At 40.0% G+C, this 22,988-nt stretch overlaps 1 protein-coding gene across 2 annotated transcripts in view; it reads right to left on the bottom strand.

Moving 5' to 3' along the window:
* Nucleotides 1-12,530: 12,530 nt before the first annotated feature.
* SP4 (Sp4 transcription factor) overlaps nt 12,531-22,988 on the bottom strand; it is a 60,153-nt gene continuing 49,695 nt past the window's right edge. For both annotated transcript variants that reach the window (XM_034760595.1, XM_034760594.1), the window contains 3 exons: nt 21,767-21,998; nt 21,328-21,527; nt 12,531-16,877 (listed from right to left, as the gene is read on the bottom strand). In XM_034760595.1, coding sequence (XP_034616486.1) covers nt 16,630-16,877; nt 21,328-21,527; nt 21,767-21,998 — 680 coding nt within the window. In that variant the 3' untranslated portion in view covers nt 12,531-16,629. The remainder of the gene's footprint in view (nt 16,878-21,327; nt 21,528-21,766; nt 21,999-22,988) is intronic.

Raw genomic sequence — 22,988 nt, 5'->3', positions numbered from 1 at the left:
TGCTCTAGTAGAATGGGCCCTTACCCTGTCCAACGGAGTAATGAGAGCCAACTAATAACAAAGAATGATGCAGCCTGAGAGCCACTTAGAGAGTCTCTGAGCAGATAATACGTGTCCTCACAGTTGATCTACTATAGCAACAAACACCCACAGTGATTTCCTAATTGTTTTCGTTCTTTGCAGAGAGAATGCTAAAGTCCAGCTGACACTGAAAGAGTGTCCTTATTCTCTCCTTATTGGAAACACGAGGTTTCAAATAGAATGCTGGCAAATGAATAGGTTGATTTATGTGAAACTCAAAAATTACCTTGTGAATGAAGTTTGGGAGGAGTTGAAGGGAAACCTTCTGTGACACTACACCCCATATTCATCCTACTAATATTATTATTATATGATTATAGCATAATTATGATGCATTTTGTGCAAGACAGGTCATGTAAGGTGACATTGGAAAAGTTATGATTTGCTGAATATGATTATCCTATTTTATGCATGTATCATTTTTGTATCTGAAGTTACGAATATTGACTGTGGATCTGTATTTCAAATGGGCTTACTCTGGAAAACACCCAGCCTTTCTGGTACAACAATGAAAAAGCCAACAGTGCTAACAGCTCATCAACAAAGCTATATAAGGCAGGGAGTGACATCATCTGTTGTTCTTCACTCCCCCACAACTCAACACCTGAGAGAAGCTCCAAAAGAAAAAGACTTGGAAGCGGGGAGGGAATCCCAAGCTGCAAAGCAAATGCACCTTGTCCCTTAAGAATCTGGAAGCCTGCTTGTATCATCAGCCAGGGGGAGAATTTCCTAATTCATATCCTATCTTTCTAGTGTCTTAGGCTTAGTTTGCATTTTTGTTTATTTATTAATTAATCTGCTTTGATCTGTTTGCTCTTACTTAATCACTTAAGATCTGTCTTTTGTGGTTAATAAACTTGTTTTATATTTTAACCTAAACCAATGTGCCTTTAAGTGAAGTGTCTGGGGAAAATACCAGCTTAGTTACCATGAGTGTGCATATTCCTATCCACATTGAGGGAGGGGCAGACATATTAATGAGCTCACACTGTACAGATCCCTGTGCAGTGCAAGATGATATAATTTTGGTTTATTCTCGGGGGGGGGGGGGGGCGGGGTGCCTGGGGAGCTGGGAAACTGGCTGGGTCTGCTGTTTGCACTCAGGTAGCCCAGTTTGGCTGAGTGGTGCCACTTGCTGTGGTATTGGGTGATGATAGGGCCTGGGTGAGGTTGGCTATGTCCCCAACCCCGCTGTGTTTCAGAGTGGCGCAGCAGTTCCCACAGCTCCCAGACTGCACCCCAGGAGTAACAACCCATCACACCTTTTCCTTATGAAATATGGTGTATGGTGGGTCAGCCAGGAGAGCTACTAGTTCAGTCACCCTTCTGGCTGATGTGATGGTGACTAGGAAGGCGACCTTCATGGGGAGGCACTACACACATGGCCAACAATTCAAAGGATAGTATAAGTACTGAGAATACAAGACTGAGGTCCCATTGTAATGTAGGTTTTACCACCAATGGCAAAGTACTAATGAGATCTTTCAGGAATCTAACTGTTGTTGGCTGAGTAAAAATAAAGTAGCCTTCTACTGGAGGATGGAAGGTACCAATTGCTGATAGATGGACCCTAGCTAATTAATGGAAAGCCCTGACAGCTTCAGGGACAGGTGATAGTCTAAAGTAGCAGGGATGTCTACTGAGGGTTTGTCTTCACTACCCGCCTAGATCAGCAGGTAGAAATCGATCTCTCGGGGATCGAATTACCACATCTTGTCGGGACGCGACAATCGATCCCCGAATCGACGCGCTAACTCCACCAGCCCAGGTAGGAGTAAGCGCCGTCGATGGGGGAGCTGCGGTGGTCGATTTGCCGCAGTCCTCACAGCGGGGTAAGTCGGATCGGATACGTCGAATTCACGTAGCTGAATTTGCGTATCTTAAATCGAACCCCTCCCAGTGTAGACATAGCCTGATTCTGGAGATAACAGGTTCTGTTACATCCAGGTAGAAAAACTACTCCATTTAGCTAAACAGAATTTTCTGGAGTCTTTTTTTCTTTGAGTGAGAACAGATTGAACTGCCTCTGAACCTGAATACTCTATGTTCTTATGTCCAAATACCAGGCCATGAGGTGTAGATGGTTTGTGTTGGGATGTTTGATCTTGCCGTTCTCCTGAGTTAACAGGTCCAGGAAGGGATGGATGCTAATGAGAGACACATTGACATTTGTAAGAGGTTCAGAAGCAAGAATTGTCTGGGCCACTTGGGTGCAATGAGAATGTGACAGTTCTTGGGGTACTCAGGACTGTGAGTCAACTTGTTCTCTCCCCACCCCTGCAGTCTCCAGCTTGAGGGAGTCTTGCTTGTGCTTATCTGGGTGTCAGCTCCCTGACACCACCGGCCCATTAGCCAGCCAAGTACTCTCCTCTGGACTATGCCAGCCCTTCTTTGACTTGCAGGTTAACAATTGGTGCACCCCAGTCCCCAAGTCCCTTGGAAGCATTCCCCCTGTAGTGTTCATCCCCTTATCTACTGAGCTGTCACAGTAGTAGGAAATCTGCTGTACCCGAAGGAACAGTATGCACACCAGCTTGTGTGATTCAACTCTGCATCAGCATCTTTTTTCATATCACATGACTTAGATATATTTACAGTGAATACCAGAATAAGTTTATTATCAAGATTCAAGTGATAGTGAGTAAGAGCATTCAAAACAAATGCTTACATTTAAAACAAAGTCATAATACACTTTCTGGAGACAAAACTCAACTAACAGGCTAACCTCCTATCTAAAGGAGTTAATCTCACCCCCAAAGTCCACTGCAGTGTTTCAACCAAGGTTGGCTGAGATCCTGTTTTCATGAATGTAAACACACTCCCCATTTACTTCCCAAGTGCAGGATGAGGAAGTGTCATCTTTGCCTTCTACTTACACTCTCCAAAGCTCATTGTCTGTACTCACACAGGATAACCATCTATGTCTTATTTTTTCCTGTGTCCTACTTCCCTGTTGACTTCACATCTCTCTGTTGACTTTGTATGTAAATAGTAACCATTGTATTAGTGTACAATGCTTAATTTACATTCTGATAGCGCCAGGTGAAGACACCTCTGACATAAAATCAGTTTTTTTCACTTCTGTTGGTGACTCATATCTCTATACAGAGTTTAAGAACATATTTTCAGAAGATACACATAACATTACATAGCATTTGTACTTGCATTTCACAACATTAATAACCTGTGACACCCTCGCTTTTATTTAAGACTTCACATGATATTCTTTGATGAACAAGAATGTACATACCAGAATCAGGATGCTCCTTTGCCAGTTAGCATTAAGGGGTTCTTGGATCACAATTGACATAAGCTTTGCCATAACAAATCTTCTGCAGAACCTGTGATAGCAGTGGAATGGGAGGAAAGACATAACTCAGTTGGTCTGTCCAGGATAACAGAGGGGCATCATCCATTGAGGGGGAGGTCTGCTTATATACCTGCCTGTGATGTTTTTAGGGTTGATGTATAAATGCTCAGGGAATGGAGGGTCATCCTGGAGTCCTTTAATAAGTGTAACTACTCATCAGTCTTTTCGCTGAAGAGATTGGACTCATCAAAGGGCAAGCCCTCAATGGTATTCTGGAGTTCCTTGGGGAATACTGAAAAATGAAGCTATGATTCATGTAATGTGACTATGGCTATAGCTCTAGATGCATTATCTGCTGGGTTTATTGCTGCATCGAGTGAAGTCTTAGCCACCAGCTTGCCATCATCAGTGAAGGCTTGGAATTGGGCCCTCTCCTCTAGGGGAAGTTTGCCCTGGTACTCCACAAATTTACAGTAATTAGTGAAATATTTTGCTAACAGAACTTGGTACACAGCAATTCTGAACTGAAAGCTGATCAATGAAAATACCTTCCTCCCAAGAAGATCAAGATGTTTGGATCCCTTGTCTGTTGGGGCTGCCTTGGGGTGCTACGTCTGGTTCTCTCTGTGGCTGCCTGCACCACTAATGTGTTGGGCATGGGTGAGTAACCAGAAACTTTACCCCTTTAGCTAGTACAAAATATTGCCTGTGAGACCATTTCAGGGTGTGGGACAGGATGATGGGGTATGGCATACTACCCTGGCCAGTTCCATTATGACCTCATTGACTAGGAGGGTCACCTGACTAGGATCAGAGGATTGTAAGACAAGCAGGATCCTATGCGATGTGTTATGGACCTTCTCTACTAGGATCTTGAGTTCAGTCACCACCCTCTGCCACAGCTCGGGGTATTGTCTGTGATCAAATGAGGATGGTGATAATGGAGTAACTGCATCAGCAGGGGAGGGAGATGACATACCCACTGGAAGCGCCAGTACTGTTGAATCAGGCTCAATTTCTTCCTTTGCCTTCTCCAACGGAGCCAGTTGGTGTCGGCTACAAGGAGAGAGTCATTGTGATTCGTGCACAGATCCGGGTTACCTAGCACAGAGAGGCTATGAACTCCACTATGGCCAGTATAAAGGGTTGACCAGTTGCAGAGGGCCCCAAGGTACTGGGTACTGTTGGTCTCTTGGGTAGTCATATCTGTTAGGACAGCTCCAGATATCCTGGAACCTCTGCATGAGCTGGCTTCCCTGTGAGGTGAAGGTTCATCTAGAACATCAGACTTGGATGACAAGATGGTGGGTTCACGTTCTACCAGAGGTGCTGATGGTACTGGTGGATACCTGCTCTGACTTGTGCAAGGGATGGGGACAATTTCTTTCCCCTCAAGGTGGCTTCTTATGATGTACAGATGTCCCTGAGGAGGACTGGACCCATAAACAGAGGAGGAGGGTAGGGTACAAAGATAAATATTGTCCAGAGAGGTAAAGGTTTCAGTACATCCCAGAGTGCAAGGGGCCCAGAAACGGGTGTCAATGGATCCAGTACCTCGAGGGCAGTGGTGGGCAACCTGAGACCCATCAGAGTAAGCTGCTGGTGGGCCGTGAGGGTTTGTTTACACTGACCATCCACAGGCATGGCCGCCTGCAGCTCCCAGTGGCCGCAGTTCGCCATTCCCGGCCAATGGGAGCTGTGGGAATCGGTGTGATCTGCAAGGACATGCTGGACACCGCTTCCCGCCACTCCCATTCGCCAGGAAGGGTGAACCGCGGCCACTGGGAGCTGTGAGTGGCCGTGCATGCGGACGGTCAATGTAAACAAACTGTCTCCCAGCCCATCGGCGGATTATCCTGAAGGGCTGCAGGTTGCCCACCACTGCTCTACAGGCATGGTGGTTAGCAGATTCTTCTCGAAGCAGGATGGTACCATTGAAGAGGAGTCCAGTGTGGAGCTCCCAGTAGAGCTGGGACTAGGGTTTTTGATTTTAAAAGGGCTAACTTTAAAGAATTAAGGAAATTAGTTAGGGAAGTGGATTGGACTGAAGAATTAGTGGATCTAAAGGCCTGGAATTACTTCAAGTCAAAGTTGCAGAAACTATCAGAAGCCTGCATCCCAAGAAAGGGGAAACAATTCATAGGCAGGAGTTGTAGACCAAGCTGGATGAGCAAGCATCTCAAAGAGGTTATTAAGAAAAAGCAGAAAGCCTACAAGGAGTGGAAGATGGGAGGGATTAGCAAGGAAAGCTACCTTATTGAGGTCAGAACACGTAGGGATAAAGTGAGAAAGGCCAAAAGCCATGTACAGTTGGACCTTGCAAAGGGAATCAAAACCAATAGTAAAAGGTTCTATAGCCATATAAATAAGAAGAAAACAAAGAAAGAAGAAGTGGGACCGCTAAACACTGAGGATGGAGTGGAGGTTAAGGATAATCTAGGCATGGCCCAATATCTAAACAAATACTTTGCCTCAGTCTTTAATGAGGTTAATGAGGAGCTTACAGATAATGGTAGGATGACAAATGGGAATGAAGATATGGAGGTAGATATTACCACATCCGAGGTAGAAGCCAAACTCGAACAGCTTAATGGGGCTAAATCGGGGGGCCCAGATAATCTTCATCCAAGAATATTAAAGGAACTGGCACATGAAATTGCAAGCCCATTAGCAAGAATTTTTAATGAATCAGTAAACTCAGGGGTTGTACTGTATGACTGGAGAATTGCTAACATAGTTCCTATTTTTAAGAAAGGAAAAAAAAGTGATCCGAGTAACTATAGGCCAGTTAGTTTGACATCTGTAGTATGCAAGGTCTTGGAAAAATTTTTGAAGGAGAAAGTAGTTAAGGACATTGAGGTCAATGGTAATTGGGACAAAATACAACATGGTTTTACAAAAGGTAGATCATGCCAAACCAATCTGATCTCCTTCTTTGAGAAGGTAACAGATTTTTTAGACAAAGGAAACGCAGTGGATCTAATTTACCTCGATTTCAGTTAGGCATTTAATACGGTTCCACATGGAGAATTATTAGCTAAATTGGAAAAGATGGGGATCAATATGAAAATTGAAAGATGGATAAGGAACTGGTTAAAGTTCCTACAACGGGTCGTACTGAAAGGTGAACGGTCAGGCTGGAAGGAGGTTACTAGTGGAGTTCCTCAGGAATTGGTTTTGGGACTAATCTTATTTAATCTTTTTAATATTGACCTTGGCACAAAAAGTGGGAATGTACTAATAAAGTTTGTGGATGACACAAAGCTGGGTGGTATTGCTAATACAGAGAAGGACCGAGATATCATACAGGAAGATCTGGATGACCTTGTAAACTGGAATAATAGTAACAGGATGAAATTTAATAGTGAAAAGTGCAAGATCATGCATTTAGGGATTAATAACAAGAATTTTGGTTATAAATTGGGGACACATCAGTTGGAAATAACAGAGGAGGAGAAGGACCTTGAAGTATTGGTTGATCACGGGATGACGATGAGCCACCAATGTGATACGGCCGTTAAAAAAGCGAATGCGGTCTTGGGATGCATCAGGTGAGGTATTTCCAGTAAAGATAAGGAGGTGTTAGTACCATTATACAAGGCACTGGTAAGATCTCATCTGGAATATTGTGTGCAGTTCTGGTCTCCCATGTTTAAGAAGGATGAATTCAAACTGGAACAGGTACAGAGAAGGGCTACTAGGATGATTCGAGGAATGGAAAACCTTGTCTTATGAAAGGAGACTCAAAGAGCTTGGCTTGTTTAGCCTAACCAAAAGAAGGCTGAGGGGAGATATGATTGCTCTTTATAAATATATCAGAGGGATAAATATCAGGGAGGGAGAGGAATTATTTAAGTTTAGTACCAATGTGGACACAAGAACAAATGGATATAAACTGGACATTAGGAAGTTTAGACTTTTCCTAAAACACTTAAACTTTTTTTGGGGGGAGGGGGAAGGGAGGAAATAAATATGCACATATACACATCCAAAACATTGTAATTTATTTATGTAGAGTTTATTTTGCAGCCTCAATAATAATAATGTACAGTCGTCTCTATTCTTTACTGGACCTAAACAGAATAGAAAGACAAATAAGGTGCTCTGCACATTCTTGTCTTTTTTGTTGTTGTTGTTATTTCTATTACTTTTTGGTTGCCTGTTTTTTTTAAGACTTGCTAGTTGGTAAGTCTGCTGCTGTGAAAAGTAATTGTATGTTTGTTAATATCACTTTTCACAGCAGACTTACCAGCTAGCTGGGAGGCTGTGAAAAGTGATATTAACAAACATACAAGTATCCATTTTCACAGCAGATTTATTCGGCCCTGGCAAGCTAGGGAACAAATTGAGTCCTGGATGGGGAGGTGGATAGGGAGACAGTGGGGGCCAGTGGCGATGGAGGGGATGGGTGGGGGGCCGGGGAGGCAGCAGGGGCCAGAGGCAATGCAGGGGGGTGGTAAGCCGAGGGCCGGCACCCATGGCGGGGGTCTAGGTCTGCAGCCTTAAGTCCCATGACCGGAGCCTGCCGCCCACCACACCAAGGCTGAAGTCTGAGCCTCACCACTCTCAGAAAGGTGGGGAACTCACTGGCTGCCTGCTCATCTAGCATTTGTGGCCTCGGGGGGGGAGGGGCAGGGTCCAACTTTTGCTGGTGGCCCTGAGGAAGGGGCCACTGCTTGTGTCATCCCCCCCAACCCCCCGTTATTGCCTAGGAGGCTGTGGCCACAAGAAAAAGCCCCTGGTGGCTGCATGCGACCACGGTGGCTACATTTGAGATACGCTGCTCTAGACACATCTCATTTTCCTCAGGAAACTCCTAACATACCCCTCTCTCATGAGACAACGGGGGTGGGGCAAAATGATATAGGGCCTACTATGCCACCTGACGATTCCCCTTAATCTAATGGAATTCCTAGGTTTGTTAGAAAGGTGTGAAGTAGCTGGGGTGTGGGAGCCAGGGGAGGGGGGGATGGAGCTGATCTATGGTCATTACAGAAAAATTCTAATACTGTATTTTGCCACTTAACTGGATATAAAATGTTGTTACTAGCCTACCTGCACAGTATCTATTTCACAAAAGTATATCAATGTATATACTGTATGTACAATGCATTATTTTTATTTTATTGTATCTAAGCTTATATAAGAAATTCCATTTGGAATTACATTTTACATTTGACAAAAAGTAGATGATAGAAAGGCCACATTTTAAGGCACATACATAAAGGGGACAGAATGAAAGTTTGAATATTTATCCATAGTCTCCTAATTGGTTTAAGTTTTGTGTTACATTTTCTGATACTATACTACAGTGATGGATGCAAAGTGAAGGATTTTTCTCTTCTCAACAATTTAAGAAAATTTAGAACATTCAGTAGTAGACGTCTAAAAATAAGAATCCTGTGCCCCTGTAAAATGTCTTTTTAAAATTACTTTGTAATATAGACTTAGTAATAGGTTACATAAAACTATAGATTTTAATTCAAAATCTATTAGACTTTGGCTACAGTTGAAAGCTTTGTGTAGTATTAGTTATTCTACTCAAATAGAAGTTAATGAAACTTGAAATTAAACATATCTCATCAAACATGTAGATACAATGAAGCTCATGGATTCTAGGTCTGTATTAGAGGAGAAGGATGGTTGTCTTAAATCAAGACTAGGACTCGGGAATTTAGATTCTGTTCCCATCCAAGGTGGATAAAAATCAATGATTTAAATTTAAAAAATCTGATTTTTTTTTAAATCAGATTTTTTTGATAAAATGCTTTTTGAGGAAAAAACCTATCTAAAGATAGTTTTAATTAAGATACATTATAGCTCAAAGATATCATCATGGAATAGGGATTATAAATTCTAATTCTATAGTATGAGACATATTCATGTAAAGTTTAAGATAAGTTTTCTAAATGAGTTCCAATAGTTCATGGATTAGGGACCCAATCTTATGCGGTTCCAGGGGCTTCTGTATAGATTATTTAGGTTAATCTTTCTATCTACCCAATTGGACTCAGTTCTCAGTCTAGAAGATACCATCAGAGATGCTTAGTTTTGCAGTTCTCAAACTGTGGATTTGTGTCTCCACAGATAACATGCTTGTTAACAGCAAAAATGTTTTAAATAAATAAATAATAGATAGAGGTGAGAAATAACAGATCTCAACCCTATTGTCCCTCTGCAAATTGTGAACACAGAGTCAATCCCTTACCTCTCTCTAAAAGTGCAAAGTTTCAAAAAGTTCAATGAATAGAAGATAGTTGGAGTCGGACTAGATCTGGACAAGGAGAAGAAGTCTGGAGATAAATGTGAGAAGGGAGGGACAGGCAGTAGAAACGAAAGTGAAACTGAGCAGCATATTCCAGAAGTCTTGAGGTCTTTCTGAGTGTACCTTTCATTGATTTGAGATCTACCATACCATTCTCTCACTAGAAGGGAAAATCTATAATGGCAGCAGGCCATAAAAGAGACCCAGTTTGGGAATATTTTAATAAAGTTCCTTTACCTGTGGGTAAGACATGCATGCATGCAAAATGCAAACAGAGCAACAAAGAAATGCAAGGCCTGGTTGCCCGAATGAAACATCATCATGAGAAGTGTTCCTTCTCAGGAGAAAGCTGTGTTGAAGCTGATGAAAGGGACATGTCTGAACATGCAGGATCTTCAGGTTGGTAAACTTTTTTATTTCATACTTCTTTCTTAAGGACTGTCTGCCTTCCCTTCTGGACTATTCTTGAATTCTCATGTTTGAGCAAAAAATATAGTTGTTATTCTATGGTACTATCATTTTAGATGCAGTTGTGATAAAAAAATAAATAGCTGAAATAGGCAGATCTTCCTTTTACAATTTCACCTTTAAAGTAGTACTGAGTGTCAGTGAATGCATTGAGAAATACTAAATGAGCAGTATGATAATAATAATTAAATAACTGCATTGACTTATTTTGTTTAGGAGAATCCATCCTCAACATACAGGATTCTGAAGACTATCCACCTTCAAGATCACCATCATTTTCTATAGTTTCAGAGTTATCTGCCAATGATAGTGTTTCAGTCCATCACATGTCACATAGCCACAGTATATCACCTGTAGCAAAAAGAAAAAAACAACTCAATCATCCAGAAACAACCATAGATAAGTTTGTGATAAGAACCAACAAATTACAAAAAGAGGCAATTGATGAAAAAATTGCTGTGTTTGTTTATGCAACAAACTCTCCTTTCTGTATGACTGAGAACCCACACTTCATTAACATGGTTCAGTCATTAGACCAGGATAGAGTCCACCCAACAGAGCAGATGTTGCAGGCAAATTGCTGGATAAAGTGTATGAAAGAGAAATTGAGCAGTGTACAAAAGGTCTAGAGGGTGAAATTGTTAACCTGAGTCTTGATGGGTGGAGCAATGTCCACAACAATCCTGTTGTAAGTGCTTGTGTGACAACAGAAGAAGGGTATGTCTTTCTTACAGAAACAATTGATACATCAGGAAATGCACACACAGCAGAATACTTACAAGAAGTAACAGTAAAAGCTATAACTGTGAAAAAAATTCCAATGTCTAGTATGCAGCTTGGTCACAGACAATGCTACAAATGTATCCAAGATGGGAAGAAATTTAAAAGACAGTGAAGAGAGTCCCAAGCTAATAATATACGGTTGCAGTGCTCATTTGATGCACCTCCTAGCCAAAGACTTCAGTGTTCCAGAACAAAGGCTAATGTTGTTGAAATTACAAAATACTTCCGTAACAACCACTTTGCAGCAGCTGCTCTGAAAAAAGTGGGAGGAACCCAAACTAACTCTCCCACAAGATGTGCAATGGAACTCAGTAGTGGACTGTTTTGAGCACTATATCAAGAACTGGCCTAATCTGATGACAGTTTGCGAACAAAATCGTGAAAAAATAAATGGCACAGTCATAGTCAAAGTTCTCAACAGTGGGCTTAAGAGAAATGTTGAACACATGTGGAGTACCCTGAAGCCTATTTCTGTAGCCTTGAACAAAATGCAGGGAAATAGCGATTTTATTGCTGACGCTGTTGAAATTTGGAAGGAACTGAGTCAGAGCTTAAAAAGAGAAATATGCAGTGACAGAGTTAAATTACAAGCATTAAAAAAACGAATGGGACAAGCACTATCTCCAGCTCATTTTCTTGCAAATATTCTCAATAGTCGGTATCAAGGTCAAACCTTAACTGCTGAAGAAGAGGAGTTGGCTATGACATGGACACCCAGCAATCATCCCTCCATAATGCCAACTATAAAACTTCAGAGCTTAGGGTGAACCATTCAAGAAATATATGTTTGCGGATGATATTTTAAAGAAAGTCACACCAGTGAACTGGTGGAAGTCACTTAAGCACTTGGATTCAGAGACTGTTGAAGTGATAATCTCACTTTTAACAGCAGTAGCTTCTTTGGCCAGTGTAGAAAGAATATTTTCTTCCTTTGGACTAATTCATTCCAAATTGAGAAATCATTTGGGACCTGAAAAAGCAGGAAAGCTTATTTTTCTTTTCCAGATTATGAACAAACAGGAAAATGAAGGTGAAGACGACTGAGTTAGTTGCAGAAGCGAATATTTTAAGTTTCTCATGTTGACCTGGCTGACATGGTAGATTTAACTTTTTTTTTTTTTAATATTTCATTTAACTATTTTAGTTAAAAACAATTTTAACAAAAACAAACATTTTAAAAAACTTGAATGTTTAACTAAACTCAAAAATTCATATGCTTGTCTTGTTAAAATATTATATATTTACTGCTGAAGAAAAAAATCCAGAATACATAACGTTGTTGTTTTAGTTAAATAAAACAATTTAAATGTCTCTCTGGTGATGTTCTCCTTCAAATACAGCATGACAAGAAAATCCTCTAAATATTAATGATTAACCTGTTGAATTGGAGATAGTTCACCTCCCAATGACTTCATAAATATCTGCTTCAATTACCTTTGGCAAATGAAATAACCAATCATTCATTTTCTGATATAGCTGTAAAACTAATCTGAAAAGTTTTCAAAATAAATCACTTTAAAAATGTATAGTGTGTACCTTCTAAAAATGAAACCTACATCTATCTCTGAGTTATGAAGAATATGTATTAAGGTTATAACAACCAATAAGAATGTGCTTTTATGTAGAAATCCATGATTAAATCAAGTCTTCCTGACTATGATTTAAGTCATGATTTAAATCAAATCCACCCTGTTCCCATATGTGCCAGAGTTTGTGTGAAACATAGAGCAAGTCAATCAATTTTTTTGTACCTGTTTCTTCTTCGGTAAAGTGGGCATAATACTATGTATGTCCATCACAGGAATTCTGGAAGATTTCATTATAAAATGCTTTAAGTTTTATGGGTAAAAGGCATTACAAAAGTGCAAAAATATCATTACTTTGTTTTCCAGCGGCACAAATCCATCTAGATCACTGAAACAAAGTAAAATCCACCATAATTTTTGGAGTACTCAAGTGAGTACCTTCATCCTTCCTATGGATTTGTTTTATTTCATTTCTAATCTGAAACACAATTGAGACATTTTGGTTTTATCATCTGTTGTCTCTTTTTAAAAAATTGCAATTCTCACATTTTTTTCTTAGTTTCTTCTATTTCTCATCTTAGTTAAATGTTTCCTTCAGTCACCTCTTGTAATGTTCTTTAATAAAAATGAATGTGTTCAGGCATAACTATAACTTCCATTCCAAGAGCTGAACAAAATTCACACTGAGCTGGAATCTGCTTTTTTAATTCCCTGCTGGGAATCTGCCAGTTGGGGAACGCAGACCAGCAAGTATAGGTCTTAATTACATGAATCCCGAGGCTGCTGCCAATGCTTCTCCATTGAGAAGCATTTGCTTTCCACTGGTCTTCTTGATGAGCAGATCATTCAAACATAATTTATTACTGCTTCATATTATAAGTAATTAAATGAAGAAACATTTTTAACTCAAGGGAATTTTAATAGGTTACTTGCAAAATTGTTATTGCAGGCAACAACTTGTACATAATTTGAGTTCTAAATCTACCAAAAAAAAAAAAATCAGCAATATAAAAATGTCAAATTAATGCCTTAGAGGCTTTGCTGGCAGAATTCAGTTCTAACTTCTAGAATGTGGGAAATCTGGTTTTATTTCTCTCTCTCTCTTTTTTATTTAATTTTTCTATTTTTTTAGAAAACAATTTACAAGTGAAATATTACTACAAAACTTTTTTATAAGGAATTTTTGCAAAACATTTACATTTTTACCATCAACTATTTCTCTGTTTCAAAATCATTATGTAGATTTAATACCCTATGCTGCACATCAATTTATGCGGGATGACAATTCAGTGACATGCATTAAAAAACACCACAAGGCATTAAAATGAAGACTTAAATACAAATATTGTTGCAATAAAACAGTTATAAAATTGAAAAATAGGACCTAAACATCATGCTTACCTAAGTTTGACAAATTAACTTTTTCTTCTAAATTACACACTTTTATTACTGCTCTCGTGACAGAGTGTGATAAATAATGACTTAACACCAATTTCTAATGTAATCGGCAACACATACACAAAACTAACCAAAGAATGTATATTGTAAGAAAAAAACTATTCTAACACTGGAGTTCTACCATGATAAATACACTTTGCACTGATAATTACAATAAAGCAAAATTTTATAACAGTGGCAAAGGGAATGAACAGTGAAATGCCATTAAACAAGATACTACTGCACATCTGTGCCCTATTACTTACAACAGCTATATCCCACTGAGTCAAATAAAGGACATTGAAATTTACGATCCTTCTAAGACAGAAAAGTGGACTCAGAATGGTATGCAGAACAGACTGTCAAAATGTTTCTAATTCCAGCGGTAAAATGTGCACCTGCTAACGTAAGTGAATGTACTTTAGATACTATGAAGTCAACCGGATTTAGATTTTGATACATTTGTAATATGGACTCATTGTAGATTAAAAATGACTTCAGTTTCTTATCTGCATACATAAGTATGCATGAAAAAAATATGAAGTGGCTGTGCAGAATGCTCATACCTTCAGTTTATAAAAACTGTTAACTTCTAAGAAACATGATCATAACATTAGGAAAGTTTTTCTTTGCATAAAGAAATTTATAGCACTGATTGTGAAGCATAATGATAAAATATATATTTGATGTTTCAGTTCTTATATAACAAAATTAACAATTAGCACTACCTAATGTTCATTTGTATTAAATGTAGTAATCTAATTGATTCTGATGTTTTAAATCCAGATACATCAGCTGAGAGTTCTTTAAATAAAATATACAAAAGAATGTACAAAACCCAACTAAAATTTAAAGACTTTGTTACAAGTCTACAAAAGCTTTAAGAAACTTGAAATCTATAACCACAGTGTAAAATTGTTTTTCCTTTAATCTCAAAGCTTTTAATGTAAACTGAAAGTATAAAAGACCTTCAGCTTTATATTTCGCTACAAAGGGCTGGCCTAAAGTGTACACAGTGTAAACAATGATTGGTATTTCTTTCTTCAAAAATACATGAAACATCACAAGATTGATAAAGCATTCATATGAGAAGTATGTTTTCTGAGAGAATGCACACGGTATCTGTTATGTGTCTCATACAAACATTTCCCAAATAAACTGTTCATCTTTAACCTGCAGGAAAAAGAATAATCCTTCTTGCACTGTACTCCCTTTTATATCACAAAAATATTTTGATGTATACATTTAAAAAAATGGACTGTCATGGGATACCAAATGGCTAAATTTGTAAAACATTCCATTTACGACTATGGGAAATAATTCAAAATCCTGAGTGTGAAATATTTGGCCATCTTTCCTCCATGTATGCATTGGAGTTTTTACATAAAAAAATGCTCAGTTGTTTTATTTCTCCAACAATTATGTTCTATTAAGTTAATGATATTGGAAATATAATCAAACCTTTTAAATTAGTTGCTATATGATAAAAAGATACCTATATTCCTTTTTTGCCCAAGTTTCTCTTGTGGCTGGAGGCTCAAAATTATTGATCATATAAGAAAATGTGTGGCGGATATTCCTTACCAGCCTATGCACTTACAATTGGAAAGAAAATAAGATGATTAATCTTTAGAGGAAGAGAAAGAAAAAATACATTAATTTACAATTACCTTTTTTGATGTTAAAATGTCATAATTTGTCCTTTTCTTTGGCTGTTTAGTCAAAGTATAAAGAATTCTTCACCTTCACCATAATATAATAATTTATATATACAGGAGAGAACTGGAGAATGAGTTACAACACTCATTAAACAATTCAGTTGTGTAATTAATGTCCAAGTATTCCCATAAAATTTAAATATTCATAAAGTATGAGTTTTGTGACTCAAGTTAACAAATGGATTTCTGATGTCTTAAAATGTAATGAACTGGAATATCAAAATTTAAACACACAAGTTGCCATATTTTATTATTATCCTACATAAAGATATTAATTCTGTAAAATCTTATGTTAATATATTTCTGTAGTTTAATTTTTTCTAATGTATACATTAAATCTAAATATCTCTTAACTCTCCAAAGAAAGAGAGAAATCTGAGTTCAGTGATTGTCATTTATACACACTACTATAATGTAGTGGTCAAAATTATCTGAGCTGCACCTCAGATCTGCTTTGCAGCATGTAAATTCAACTGCTATTTGAATAATTTCTAAACTTGAGAAAAGACGGCCAAAATCAATGTACAGATTCCACAGAACTGAGCAAAGAAATAATTACCACTCAATTCTTATGCATTTTTGTTGTGCCTTATGGGAAAAGAAGTTCCCTTGAAAATATTACAGATTCAGATTATAAACAAAGTATCTCCAAATGACAACACTCCTAATCAAGATCCACCCTGTCATATTGATATTGTCTGATTTTACAAACACAACACACAAATGTTAAAAGAGGGGGGAAATTTTCATTTAAAACAATTATATAATATAGAGCCACATAACTAAAAAAGTACAGTATGGAAGCAGTATTCCCCCAACTGTTTATCCAGTATGTCAATTTGCGCTGTTTGTATTTTTGAAAATTTGTCTTGTTGCACCAGTGTACACTTCTCATGCTGACCCTCCAACTTGGAATACTTACAGAAGTCAAGACTGAAAACATGATTTTCTGCTCTGTAATCCACTTTACCAGCCCACTTCCATATCATGAAAGGTATGTAAACTTAAGTGCAGCACTAGGTGTCCATATAAATGATCCTTTCAGAATTCTTCCATGTTTGTTGAAACATTAGGGGTTGCTGGGTTTGAATCTTGAGAAATGGCTGCAACTGTGACAATTCTTGGAGAGCCAAGAACCTCAGTAACTGAAGAGTCCAGTTCTCCTGAAGTAACAATAGCAAGGGCTGTTCCACCACCTTTCTTGTTCTGATGAGTTTTGACATGTTTGGAGAGATGGTCACTCCGCATAAACCTCTTAGAACATTCGGGGCACTCAAATCTTTTTTCACCTAATTTAAAACAAAAACAAACAAAAATGTCAGTGAAATAGATATTTAAAGGTATTTAACTTCTTTCAGTCATTCAAACAAGCCTCCCCCCCCCAATTCAAAAACATTTTAAAAGTGTTTGGATGTATCTAAAGTTGCAAAACAGATATCTTCTCTAAATGTCTGATTTCCAGACCCATTGAATAAACTACTCTTCCCTTTTAAAATGCTTTCAACAGATATACTTGTAGCCTATATTTCCTCTGTTGTGATTATTCCGTGCAGGGTCTGAATTTTAGCTTCTCAATAAGAATTCTCTTTCATAAACTTAGAACCTAAAAGTGGATGGAAGGAGAACATGACTAAAATACTTGATAACAACTGTTGAGAGGGGACCCAGGTAGCTTCCATACTGTCCCCCACGGATCGAGGTCAGCCATTCCTCTGAAGAGATTCAGGGGTTCCTTTGGAGTGCTGGATGGCCAATTAGGATGGTGCTGCCCTGCAGATCTCCTTTGCATGGGGTCTTCTGAGCCAGATGTTGGTGAAGTAAGGGAATCCGTGACTTCCACAACCTCCGTGACAGACTTGCAGCCTTATCCATGGTGCTCCAAGGGCTGGTTGACCACCAAGGCAGGTTTATAAACATAAAAGGAGGGTGATGTGGAAAAGTCCATGATGCTAGGCTCTTTTGGAATTCAGTTGGATTTACCTAAATGAATCAAAGGCAGTTTGCTGCCAGGATCACTATGGGCATTAATGGTGTAGAGATTGCTACGGTTATACTCGGAGAGCTGCCCTATCCTCTGCTGCTGTGGTTAATGATGCCATATAGCAGGGGTGGCTAAAGAGAAGTTACTTACTGTAACTGGAGGTTCTTTGAGATGTGTGGTCCCTATCTGGATTCCAATCGTAATGCGCATATGGTGCCATGCGCCGGAACTGTTCATAGTCGTGTCCATTGATCTGCGTGTGTATCATGCATCAGCCACATGGCGCATCTGAGTCTTTAAGAGGCTGCGCAGGTCGACGCCATTCCAGTTCTCTCTTACTCAGCAACAGAAAAGCCCGGAGCAGAGGGGAAGGAAGGCGGGATTTGAATCCAGATAGGGACTATACATCTCAAAGAACCTCCAGTAATCCTCGTAGCTCCCTCCTGGCCTCGCCAGTACTGGAACACCGATCTCCTCCACCTCTCCACTCGCCCCCTGATTCTCCTCCCCACCATCCCGGATCTCCTGATGCAAGACCACAGCTGACTACGACACCCCAACCCACGCCCTCTTCAGTTGGCCTGGTATTTGGTTGGGGATCATGTGTAGACCAGGGGGGCTCTGCACCCATCCACAACATCCTCACTAACAGCAGATGCTAATCCACTCATACCTGTTATTCTGCTAAATGGCATTGCTCTACTGCCTGGGCCCGCCACATTCCAACAGACTCTGTCTCCATTTCTTCTCTCCTGGACTACCTTCTCCATCTCTGCCAATCGGGCCTGGCGCACTCCTCTATCTGTGTTCACCTATCTGCGCTCACTGCTTTTCTCCGTCCCACGGATGGCTTCTCTGTCTTTACTCACCCAATGACCTCCTGATTCCTCAGGGGCCTCCTCAATGTTTTTCCGCTTGTACAAAAGCCCACCCTGCTATGGGATCTCAACTAGATCCTCTCTACTCTTACCAAAGTCCCTCGCTACCTGCTCCCTCCCTCACCTCTCCATGAAGGTCATCATCTTGGTGGTCATCACTTTTGCTTGCTGTATCGGTGAACTGGTAGCCATAATGGCAGACCCACCGTTCACTGTCTTCCATAAGGACAAAGTCTCCTTACATCTACACCCCAAGTTTCTACCCAAGGTGGCTTCCTCCTTCCACCTCAACCAAAGTATACACCTTCCAGTCTTCTACCCCAAACCTCATGCCTCACCCATGGAGCACGCTTTCCATTCCCTCGATGTTTGCAGGGTGCTTGCCTTTTATCTATACTGCACTTGTGGCTTCTGCAAATCCCACCGGCTCTTCTAAGTGGATCTCCCACTGCATTGCGACCTGCGATGAGCTATCTGGCATTCCACTTCCACTGGGAATCACAGCCCACTCCATGCAGGCATATGCCGCCACGTTGGCCTTCCTCACCAACATTCCATGGCAGGACATTTGTTGAGCTGCCAGTTGGTCTTCCATACACACCTTTCTCCACTCATTTCGCCATTGCTCCCTCTACAATGACGAATGCGGCAGTCGGTCATGCTGTCCCACAGATTTGGTCTTTTCCGGAGCACTTACACCTACCTCCACACTGACCACTGCTTGCTACTCTTCCGTGTTTGGAATCCACATATGAACCAGCATCAAAGAAGAACTTACTGACCCTCCAAAGCGTATATGTCAATCTTCAGACATTCGAGAACCAGGGCGTGTGTGGCGGGGTGGTAGGGCTAGGGCTTCAGGGCGCACCTGACGGGGCTTGGGGCTTCAGCCCTACTCCCACAGAAGCCCCGAGCCCTGGCAGGCGCCTCCTGCAGGGCTGAAGCCCTGAGACCTCCCTTCCTGCTGGGCAGAAGCCCCTGGCCCCACCACCTGCTGCAGGGCAGAACTGCCGAGCCCCCCAAACAGTCTGATAGGCGGAGAAAGGGGGAGTGGAGGGCTCTGCAAGCTGCGGCTCATGAGACGCGGTTTGGCCACCCCTGCCATATAGGGTATGTCCACACTACGTCTGGGAGTTAGATCCAAGCCCAGCTCCACAGACTCATGCTAAAAGGGCCTGTGCTACTGCACTAAAAATACTGTGTAGACACTGCTTCCATGGCCACAGAGCCCAGGCTCTACCCTCAGCTGTATCATCTACACAGCTATTTTTAACACGTTAGTACAAGCCCCACTATATGCAGTCAGAACCTCAGAGTTACGAACACCTCAGGAATGGAGCTTGTTCGTAATTCTGAAATGTTTGTAACTCTGAACAAAATGTTATGGTTGTTCTTTCAAAAGTTTGACTTAATGCAGCTTTGAAACTTTATTATTCAGAAGAAAAATGAAGCTTTTAACCATCTTAATTTAAACTGAACAAGCAAAGAAACAGTTACTTTACCTTGTCAAATCTTTTTTTTTAAACCTTCCCTTTTTTTTTGGTAATTTACATTTAACACACTACTATACTGTACAGTATTTGCTTTATTTTTGTCTCTGCTGCCTGATTGCATATTTCCAGTTCCAAATGAGGTGTGTGGTTAACTAATTGGTTCGCACTTCTGGTGTTTGTAACTCTGAAGTTCTACTGTATCTGGGCTGGGAGGTTTGCTCTCAGATGTAGTGTCGACATATCCTCATTGGCCACGTGGACAGAAGGAAGGAACTGTTTAACTATCACCTCAGTATTTGTGGAATGACAGCTGAGTGTGCCTCCTCAGTCCCAGCCTGGGTTTCTGCCTGCAAACTGATTTCTGACAGAATCAGATCCTGAGTCTCAAAGAGATCCTGGCTTTCTGGGGAGAACTCTTCACTGCCTTCCTCGTGATCCTCCTCTGATGACTCTTGCTGCTTGTCCTCAGGGGAAGGCTGTAGGGGAGGCAGCAGGGTCCACAACCAATTTGAGTTCAGCAGTGGTGTAATTAATCAAATACTGTCCAGCTTCTCAAAAAATGGATAGATTACATTTCCATTGCTAGACCTCTTCCTGGGATCCCTCATTTTAATGTAAATCCTCTTCGCTGTTTGCTCTTTATCTGGCACTGGTTGGTGTCCTGGTTGTGGCCCCTCATCAACATCTACTTGATAAAATCCACAAACACATCTTTATTTCAAAAGGGTTTGCTCCCAAGATAAGGATAAGATCTAGCCGCGCGTCTCAGTACAGGTCTAAGGAACTACTGGAGGCATGTTGTAGCAATGCTGATATATTAAATTCCAGGAGCAAATGGGCAAATACTGGCCCCATGACAGTTTTTAAATGCAGGAGGGAAATCCAGTCAACTTAATCCGAGAGCAATGGAGGGCACACAGGTAAACAGACAGATCAGTAATGGATGCCCACAAACAGTGTGGGATACCAGTTGAAGGACTGCTACAGTAGTGCACAGCAGCATTGTGTGCACATGAACAATGCACCACACTAACTCAATTTGCATTAAACGTAATACGCTTTGAAAGAGTATTCCAGAGTTTTTGGAGTTACAACACTCTAACGAATTGTGCTGTGTACATGCAGACATTTTCACATTAAACCAACCAGAGTTACTGTGGATTAAACCCCTGTGTAAAAAAGCCCCAAGTCTTTGTCCTGATTAGGAAAATTGATCAAGTTTAGGTCAGGCTTTTAGCCAATGCATGCTAGTTAACCATGTCCTAAACTCAATCTTTTTCTAATGCAGATGCAGGGGAACAGCTTGAAACTTGATTTAAAATCACTGTTCTCCAATGGCCACCATTATTAAAGGAATTACTCTATCAAATACAGACAGTTGACTAACCTGTGTGGGTTCTTCTATGTCTTTGCAGCTCATCACTCCGTGTAAATCTTTTGCCACAAAACATCCAGTTACATACAAATGGTCTTTCTCCAGTATGCCAACGAAGATGTGCCCGGAGATGAGATGTTTTCCCATAAACTTTTCCACATCCTTCAATATGGCAGATATGCTGCTTCTTTTTTCCTGGCTCACTGCTGCCTCTGACAGGATCAAAAGTTAAGCAGTTAGGTGATTTTATTTTAAAATATTATCAGCTCTCTAAGGAAAAAAAATGAAATTGTAAAATTAAGTTGATTATAATCCTCTTTCTGAATAGAAAATTTACAAGTATGATTTCCTATGGACATGATTAGAAACATGACAGTAATACAAGGAAAAAGCCCCCAAAATAAGGCAGGCCCACAAGATGCCTAAAGTTTAACTGACAAACTAACATTACCTTCCTTCTCCTTCTCTACAATTAGGACACGAGCAGGCAACTCTTCTTAGCCTCTTGCCAGGTTGTATTTCCTGATCAGAAGCTTGCTGGGCCTGTTGTAACTGCACTTGTGTGATCTGATCAGGACTAACAGCACCAATTGCCGCATTAGCAATACCTCCTACGGCTACAGTTACAGGAGCTATTGTGGCTTGCTGTACTTTCATGCCTCCATCCTGTCCTTGCTGTTGACCTGTAAAATAAGAAAGTCTTCGTAAGTTTTAGTGATCATCTCAGAAAGGTCACAACATAATATTTTACATGCCTTTTGTTCAAGAGATTATCCACTGTAGGTGGATGAAAACTGCACAAAAAATATTAAATCCAGTAAGTTTACTAGTGTGCTTTAGTATACTACAAACAGACTTTATACACAAGTTTAGAGAGCCCCGATTAATGTAATTCATTATAAAAAGAGTATAGTAAAGCAAAATGTGTGCTCTCAACAGGAAATAACTAGTTTTACAGGCATCTTTTTTTAGAGACTGAAGTGATACATTAGTAGAAGATATGAAACAAAACATTACACAGAATTAATTTTCTACTGTTGCTGCTTTTCCCTAGAATAACCTTGGAAACCACATTCCTATTTAAAACTCACACACATTTATTTTTTAAGTTATTTTATGGAATTAACCTACTATTTTTGCAAGCAACTGAGTCACAAACTTCATTTATACATAAAAATATGCAGTATCTTGATGTAGATGCCCATGCAACCTTAAATCTGCCCCAATGTATGGCTGAACTTAAATAATCTTTAATTACATGCTCAGATAGTAATTATTCTAATGGAATTATGAAATTATGGTACTTCCTAATTTTTGAGTGCTTGACTTTTCAACATGAGCAATATATTTTAATGACTTTACTTAATTACCTAAGTTTTTAAAAATGAAAACTGAAAAAATAGAAATTCCATCATATGCAACTGTAATGACTGCCTTCCTCCAACCACCACACAGAGACAGTCAGCACAGTTTGAATTCCAGACCTTAAGATCCACAGTGCAAACTTCTACCATTAAAGGTAAAGGAATAAATGATAGCAGCAACCATATGCCAGAAAGTTACACAAATAAATGCTAGAAAACAGCGAAATGTTCAGTATCAGGATTTTGTCCCTGACTCTTCTCTAAAGGTGTTAGAGTAGTGGTTACAGATAGCATAGCCAATTACTCAGG

The sequence above is a fragment of the Trachemys scripta genome, chromosome 2 (genome assembly GCF_013100865.1).
Source record: "Trachemys scripta elegans isolate TJP31775 chromosome 2, CAS_Tse_1.0, whole genome shotgun sequence".
In the NCBI taxonomy this organism is placed as follows: domain Eukaryota; kingdom Metazoa; phylum Chordata; order Testudines; family Emydidae; genus Trachemys; species Trachemys scripta.
The sequence above is the reverse complement of the archived record's forward strand: the minus strand, read 5'-3'. Positions and strand labels throughout refer to the sequence as shown.